At 55.0% G+C, this 7,933-nt stretch overlaps 1 protein-coding gene and 1 pseudogene across 1 annotated transcript in view; both read right to left on the reverse strand.

The window, feature by feature from the left end:
- The window catches only part of ANO7 (anoctamin 7), a 23,282-nt gene extending 18,622 nt beyond the window's left edge, over window positions 1-4,660 (reverse strand). Inside the window, 3 exon segments of the mRNA XM_024760310.1 lie at window positions 3,210-3,376; window positions 3,496-3,655; window positions 4,556-4,660. Of these exon segments, the coding sequence (XP_024616078.1) occupies window positions 3,210-3,376; window positions 3,496-3,655; window positions 4,556-4,660 (432 nt within the window).
- LOC112409393 (NADH dehydrogenase [ubiquinone] 1 alpha subcomplex subunit 5 pseudogene) lies at window positions 2,036-2,408 on the reverse strand (annotated as a pseudogene).
- Window positions 4,661-7,933: the final 3,273 nt, after the last annotated feature.

Consider the following 7,933-nt stretch of genomic DNA (forward strand, 5'->3'; position numbering starts at 1 on the left):
AAAAAAAAAAAAAAAAAAAAAAAAAGATAGGATAATCAAGACAGAGTGGCACCAGCATAAGGACAGACATATAGATCAACGGAATATATTTGAGATTTCGAAAATAAACCCAATTTTATTATCAGTTTTTAAAACAAAGAGGTCAACAATTCAATGGGAAAAGAATAGTGACTTCAACAAATGTTGCTGGGACAAGTGAATTTTCACAAGCAAAAGAATGAATTTGGACCCCTACTTCACACCATTTACAAAAATTAACTCAAAGTGGAGTTAAGATGGTAAATTAATAAAATATCTATACCCAATTTAAAAAAAAGAATGGGATGTGTTTATATGTACTGATGTGAAAAGCTTTCTAAAATTTTGTGAAGAACAAAAAACAATAGCAGAAATCTACTTTTAAAACATCTACATAAGTGTGTGTGTGTGTGTGTAAAAAAGAAAAGATAATAAAAGTTAAAGATCTACATAAGTGTGTGTGTGTGTAAAAAAAAAAAGATAATAAGTTAAAGATCACAGCCCTAAGGTTCTTTTTTGTTTTGTTCTCGGGTTTTTTTTGGCCACACCACGCAGCTTGTGGGATCTCAGTTCCCCAAACAGGGATTGAACCCAGGCCCTTGGAAGTGAGAGCGCACTGCCCTAACCGCTAGACCGCCAGGGAATTCCCCAGACCTAAGTATAAGGACTAAAATGATAAAACTTTTTAGGAAAAAACATAGTTGTAAGTCTTAATGACCTGGTTTAGGCAATGATTTCTTAGATACGACACCAAAAGCAAGGCAATAAAAGAGAAGATTGGTAAGATGGTCTTCATCAAAATTAAAGACCTATCTGCTTCAAAGCACATCAATTAGGAAAGTGAAAAAGGCAACCCATAGACTGAGAGAAAAAATATGTATATGCAAATCATGTATCTGGTAAGGGACTTGTATCCAGAACATAAGAGAACTTTTACAATTCAATGATAAAAAGACAAACAACCCAATTAAAAAAAATAAATAAATATATTTATTTATTTTTGGCTGTGCTGGGTCTTCTTTGCTGCACGCGGGCTGTCTCTAGTCGCGGTGAGCGGGGGCTACTCTAAGTTGCGGTGTGTGGGCTTCTCAGTGCGGTGGCTTCTCTTGTTGCAGAGCACAGGCTTCAGTAGTTGTGGCACGTGGGCTCAGTAGTTGTGGCTCGAGGGCTCTAGAGCGCAGGCTCAGTAGTTGTGGCGCACGGGCTTAGTTGCTCCGCGGCACGTGGGATCTTCCCAGAGCAGGGCTCGAACCCGTGTCCCTTGCATTGGCAGGCGGATTCCTAACCACTGTGCCACCAGGGAAGTCCCACAACCCAATTTTTAAATGGGCAAAGATTTTGAATAGACATTTCTCTAAAGAAGATATACAGATTGGCAATAAGTCTATGAAAACATGCTCAGTATCACCAGTCATTAGGGGAATACAAATCAAACCCACAGTGAGATGCCACCCAACAGCCACTCGGACAACTATATTACCAAGACAGACAATAAGAAGTGTTGGATAGAATGTGGAGAAACTGGAACCTCATTCATTGCTGGTGGTTTGTAAAATGGGGGTCACGTTGGAAAACAGTTTGACAGTTCCTCAAAATGTTAAACATCGAGTTACCATATGACCTGGAAATTCCACTCAGTGGTATACGCCCCCGCACCCCCAATGAACACTTACATTAACACAAAATCTTGTACGTGATCTCATTGCTGCATTAATCACAATAACCCCCAACATGGAAACAACACAGATGTTTGTCATCACTTCTTTTGGGTATAAACTTAGAAGTGGGATTGCTGGATCATATGGTAATTCTTTTTTTTTTTTTCTGTTTTAAACAATATTTTTGAAATAATCTGAATGAATGCTCTACAAATCAAAAACCGATTCACAAGTCCCTATTACATAATCAGCAATTTCATCAAGTCTCCTATATATGGTCTGTATCAGTTTTCTTGATTATAAGATGTCAATAATATGGAAATATTTTTAATATAACAGAATATTTAATTACGTCAGTTTCCCATAAACACATAAGTCATTTAATGATGTTTATATTGGCCACTTCCATTGGTTGGCAAGAGGCTCTTCCACTAAAGGCTCCCATGGTTTCCATTGCACCATTTTTCTTGCCAGACTTAGTTCATTTTCAGCCTGAAGAATCACCTCTTCTATTTGGCCTCCCTGAAGTTGCTCTTCTAATTTTTTAACATCTGGTTCCGCTTTAACCATACTCAGCTTCTCAGTTGTAATCTGTTCTGTATACTTTCGGTATGCTGCATTTCTAGGGATCTGTCCAAGAATCTTTGTATACAATATTTTTAGCCTCTCGTGTGGACTCTCACATACAGCCAGTCCCACAAGGCCAGTGGTCTTCTTCAGCAAGCCCGCCATGACGGCCACACGGTAATTCTGTGTTTAATTTTTTGAGGAACCGCTATACCGTTCTCCACCGCAGCCGCGCTGTTTCACCTTCCCGGCGGCAGTGCACGAGGGTTCCAGTTTCTCCACGTCCTCCCCGGCACTTGTTTTCTGTTTCTTTGCTGTCGTTCAACCATTCTAACAGGTGCGAGGTCAGGGCATCTCCTTTTAGCACGGGTCTTTCCGGTGCTGCGTGGAGAGCAGGGCTGGCAGGTGGGTACTGGTGCAGAGCTCTGGGGAGATTACGGTGGCTGGGGGCAGACAGGAGCCGCGGGGTGGGGAGTGAGGAGAAATGGATCCGATCCACTTTGAAGGTAGAGGAAGTGTGGGGCGCAAGAGAGCAGAGTCTGAGGTGACTTGGAGTTGGTCCCGAGGCCAGAGCAGGAGGGAGACGGCCGACCGCTCTGCCCCCGAGCCCTCTCCAGCTCCCCTCATCAGTAGGGACCCCCTTCCTGCTGTGTGCTGTTCACCCCACCCTCCAGCACAGCGGCTGGCACCAGAGCTGGCTCCGGAGATGGTGTTGGACGAGGGAGGGGAGGCCTGGTTCCTGAGGACGGTGGCCTGGGCCCTGTCCTCCCGCTGCCACCCCTGGGCGCCCCATCTGTGTCCCCAGCCCCGGTACCAACATAGGCACGGCTGGCAGATGCTGGGAGGGGCTCACCGACCCAGGGCTTGGTGGGGCTTCCCACCCTGCCGGTGGCTGCCTGGCGTCCAGCTGGAGGGAAGGAAGTGGGAGGAATGGCAGCCTCTGACCATGTGGCCAGAGGGGCTCACAGCACACGTGCATCCGGGGGTGAGGCCAGCCCCGGGCCTCTCCAGCCTCTCTGGGGGCTTCCACGGGCCACGGAGCACCTGGGCTGTGGGCAGCACGGGCAGGACCCGGGGCGCCCACCGTGCTGGCCTCCAGAGGCTGGAGAAGAGCCGGATGGCCCCTAAGTGCCCTTCGGATAGGCCAGAGGTGGTCACGGCGCCCAGAGGGTGGAATGCTTCTGCGTTTCTAGATGTTCCGGGTGAGTGTTTCCCCTGAGGCTATGTTTTGGGGCAGCAGGAAGGGAGGCACCTGTGTCCACTCTCAGGCCGCAGCAGCCGGAGGCTCGAGGCCCCGGAGGACCAGGTAAGAAGAACCTCCCTGGCGGGGACTCCCGGGACTGGGACCCGGAATCTTCCCCAACAGCCTCACTTGGGGTGTCTGTGGCCCCCCAGGGACAGGGGTGGGAACCCTAGAGATGGCCAAAGGAGGCCCACAACAGGCTGCCTGGAGGGAGTCTCCTGCAGGCCCCAGGAGGTGTGTTCTTCTCCAGGTTTGATCCAGGGGACAAAGCTTGAACATGAGTGAGCCTGAGGCCAGGCTGAGGCCCTCAGGATCCTTGGGGCCTCACAGAGTGGCTGACCTGGGCCCCGGGGGTCGGCTGGAACCTAAGACAAGGTGGGGCCGGGTGTTCTCACCCCAGCACACTTTATCAAAAGCATCTGTACTCCCCTGGGCCCAGGGTGACCTAACCTGAACCCCGTCACTAATTTTGATCCTAACTCTAACCCTAACCTTAACTGAAAACCTACCCTATCAATAACGTCACCGTACAGAGCTCCGCCCTCACCCTCACCTAACCCATCTGAAGCTTACCCACGCTCTGACCCTGACCCTAATTCTAAAGCCCATCTCCGCCTTCCGGGGTTAGGGCCTTCTCTCCCCGTCACTTCTGTGTTCTGATAAATTGGCAGACGCAGAACAAAGCAGACACAACCCAACAAGCGCCCACAGTCTCTACCCAGACCCAACACCGCCGCGTCTGCTGTGCGCCCGGCTCTGTTTTTAGGCAACCGCGTCACCCTGGTGCGTTGCTCTGTGTCCCCTTCCTTCCCCCTTCGCCGGGGGCCCCGCTCAGCCTGTTCTGAGGGGTGTCTGCTCATCCCTCAGGGTTAAGGGCACCTCCCTCTTCCCTTCGCTGGGGCAGGTGAGGGTTTGGGTGTCGCTGGGGGACGCAGGAGGGAAGACACAGTTGGCATGCATCTGCCCCACCAAGGGCCTGGGGCCATTGTCTCCCGGGTCCCTGCGTCCACCTCCTGACCCTAGAGCAGACCGAGCCTGGACCCGGGGAGGGGAGGAGGGGAGGGGTTACCTCCGAGGCGTTGGCTGTGCTCCCGTGAGAGTCCCCCTTCTCTGCCTCGGCGGCCACGTCGATCAGGACGGCACTGTCCTCTTCCCGGGCCCGTCTGTGCAGCATCCCGCCAGGGCCAGGCCCGGGGTGGGGACGGGTGGGGTAGGAGGGGCACGTGGGCCGGTCCCTGCCTCACCGCACAGTCGGCACTTCAGAGGGGAGGACGGGGCTTGGAGCAGGGCTGGGTCCGGCCCGGGAGCAGAGGAAGTCGCCCTAGATTGGGCCCCTGCTCCAGACCAGGGAGACGGGGAGCACAGGGAGGCTGGCCCCCCAGCTGTCTGTCTGCCCACCTGCCCAGGGAGTGCGTGCCTCCCCCTCCGCGTGGCAGGGCCTGGGAAGGCCCGAGGGTGGGCTTGGAGTGCAGACCCCCCCTGCCTCGCCTGCAGGGGGATCAGACCACCCGTTAATAGAGACAGGGCCGCGGCTCCTCCTCGGGGACCCTGGGCCAGCGGGGAGGACCGTCTGGCCATGTTGACCCTGCGTCCTTCCTGCCAGCGCCTGGATCCCTCTGCGGGGAGGACGGACACCACTGTTGCGGCTGCCGGGTCGGCAGAGCGGGGCAGAGAGCGAGAGGAGGTCTGTGGCCGGGAGGGCTGCTGGTGGCTGGGACGGTGCGAGGTGGGGAGAGCTACAGGAGCTGGGGCAGCTGCCATTTAGTCCAGAGAGCCCGAGGCCTGGAGGAGCAGATGGGAGCCCGCACCAGGCCCCAGATGCCCCGCTGTGGCGAGCGCGAGGGCTGGGGCGGGGTGTTTGTCCGCGCTCTACGCCGGGGGCACAGGGACCGACCGAGGCCGCCCCACCTGCCAAGGCCCCGCCCGAAGTGAGCTGCTCTGCGGTGCGTCCAGCGGGCAGGTGGGCAACCGCGGTTCCCCAGGGCTGGGGTCCCCCCACCGAAGCCACAAGGAGCGCCTGGCCCTTCTCACCCCCGAGGGCCTGGAGGAGATGCCGCGCCAGGCCCAGGGGCCTGTGGAGCCCTGACGGGCCAGGTGTTTGCCCAGCCTCCCTGGGTCCATCTACCCCCTTCCTCTGGCGACCCATTCATGGCAGAACGGGCTCCCACCTGGCACAGCGGCTTCCAGAAGAGGCCTCCGAGGTCATGGCCAACATCCCAGCACCAGCCTGGTCTGGCAGCCAAGTCTGGGTCAGCCCTGAGGGCAGAGAGCTGGGAGGGACCCTGTCCTCACAGCCCTGCCCCCATGGCCGTTCCCCTCGTGCCCTTGGCTGCCTGTGGAAATCCCTGAGTCTGACCCTTATCCTGGCTGGAGCCCCTGACCTCGGCACCCCAGGACAGGACCGGGAGGCACGCAGTCGAGGAGGAGAAATCCTGGCAGAGGGCAGCCTCAGGCTGACCCTGCGGGGCTTGTGGCAGGAGGGCTTGGCCAAGCTCCCCAGCCTAGGCCGCTGGACACTCTCCCCTGGCTACCGCTGCGAAGGACGGTCCCGGAAGAGACCAAGCCGCAGGGTCCCAGGCTCTCCGCTGTCGGTGGCACAGCAGCTCTGGTGGCCCCAGCACTGGCTGCTCAAGGAGAGCGGTGGCAGCGGGTTTCTGGAGGTGGGTACACAGCTCAGCTGGAGCCCTCAGAGGGACACAGGTGCGTACAAAGGCACACACGCCCTGCGTATGATCTTTTACTTTTCACTTTATACAATGTATTATGGTTTGAAATTTTTTCAAGTTGCATTATTTTAGCAGTTAAAAAAAAAAAATTAGGGCTCCCCTGGTGGCACAGTGGTTAAGAACCCGCCTGCCAATGCAGGGGACACAGGTTCAGCAACAAAGAGTAGCCCCCGCTCGCCGCAACTAGAGAAAGCCCGCGTGCAGCAACAAAGACCCAACGCAGCCAAAAATAAATAAATTTATTAAAATAAATAAACTTCTAAAAAATAGTCTATTAATAAAAAATAAAAATATATGATTAAAAAAAATTTAAGCAAGCAAGCAAGCTACAATTAGCGCGGCTGTATTGCTGGGTCCCAGGTGCTAGGAAGGGCCCAGGCCCAGGAGCCGCTGCTATACTAGCTTTATTTGACCATAACTTTTAATATATGTTTATATAATATTCAGAAATACATTAGTTAGAAAAAGCTAAGCCTCCAACTACTGTGGCTTTGACACCAGACCTTTGTGTGGCTTAACCCAAAAGGTTTTCTTCCTCACCTCATAAGTAGGGAGGTGCTGGCACCTGGGTGGGTTCAGTGGCTCAAGGGTGTCAGGGCCAGAGCCCTTGCCTGTGGCTGCAGGATTGCTGTGGCAGGTCCAGCCACTGAGTCCACATTCAAGGTACCTGCCCTTCTAGCTGCACCTGCCCTTCTTCTCGGGAAAGCAGGTGTCATCAGCTAAGCACGAGTCTCGGGCCACCCTCGGCCATGAGGCAGTCTGGAAAGGTGGTTGGGAACAAATGCACCTCATCCTTGGGGGTGGACACATTGCTGGTCTGGGTGAAACCACTGAGGTGAGTGTCCACTGTAGTGACTGCTAGCTGGGAAGGACTCTGTCCTCCTGACACTTGCCTGCTCTGCACAGAGCCTGAGGGGTGGACCACGGATGCTCAAGGCTTCCTGTGCCCGGACGAGCTACCTCGTTTGCACAGCGTGCTCCCTGCCCCCAGGACCCTCCCCTGCTTCCCCCAAACCTTCTCCTTGCACAAAAGGGGCACCCTCCTCCAGGCAGCCTCCCAGCCTGCTCACCAGCCATCTGCCGCCGTCCTGCCTGCTTGTCTCTGGCTGCACAGGGCACTTCCATCCCCGCAGCCTTCACCCCGGTCCAGTGCGTCTGCATGCCTGTCCCCTGCTCCCGGACCCCTATCTCTCCTTCGGCCCCCCTGGGTCCCTACCCCGACTCCCCATCCCCCCTGGTTCTTCCTGCCAAGTGCCCCAAGCCCAGAGCTGGGGGTTCTCAGGGCTCCTTCGCCCTCACCCCACCTCCTTCCAGGCTGCTCTGGCTACGGCTTCACTCTCTGCCCCTCCCCACCTCTGCCGCCCCTTCTCAGGTCCCCGCCCCCTCCCCAGTGCTGGTCTTCTCTTCAGGGTCACCCATTCCTCCTGTTAAATGACTCCTCAGCGAGCCTGTCCAAAACGCTCTGCTTTCTTCCAAAGCACGGGTCACCTTCCAACTACGTAACTGTCTTATTACGGTTATTGTTTGATCTATAGCCACTGTATGTGAAGTTCACAAGGGCAGGAATTTAAAGACCTCTGTCGCGATGTCTCCCAGGTGCCCAAGAGGGGGGCTGGCACGGAGCAGGTGCCGAGTGCCTTCTGAGGGACGAAGGTCAGATCCCCCACGGAAGCTGCCTCCTCCCCCGCTTGCCGTCGGCGTCGTCACCACCCCTCCCCCCG

This window comes from Neophocaena asiaeorientalis, unplaced genomic scaffold (genome assembly GCF_003031525.2).
Source record: "Neophocaena asiaeorientalis asiaeorientalis breed wild unplaced genomic scaffold, Neophocaena_asiaeorientalis_V1.1 scaffold185, whole genome shotgun sequence".
NCBI classification, from domain to species: domain Eukaryota; kingdom Metazoa; phylum Chordata; class Mammalia; order Artiodactyla; family Phocoenidae; genus Neophocaena; species Neophocaena asiaeorientalis.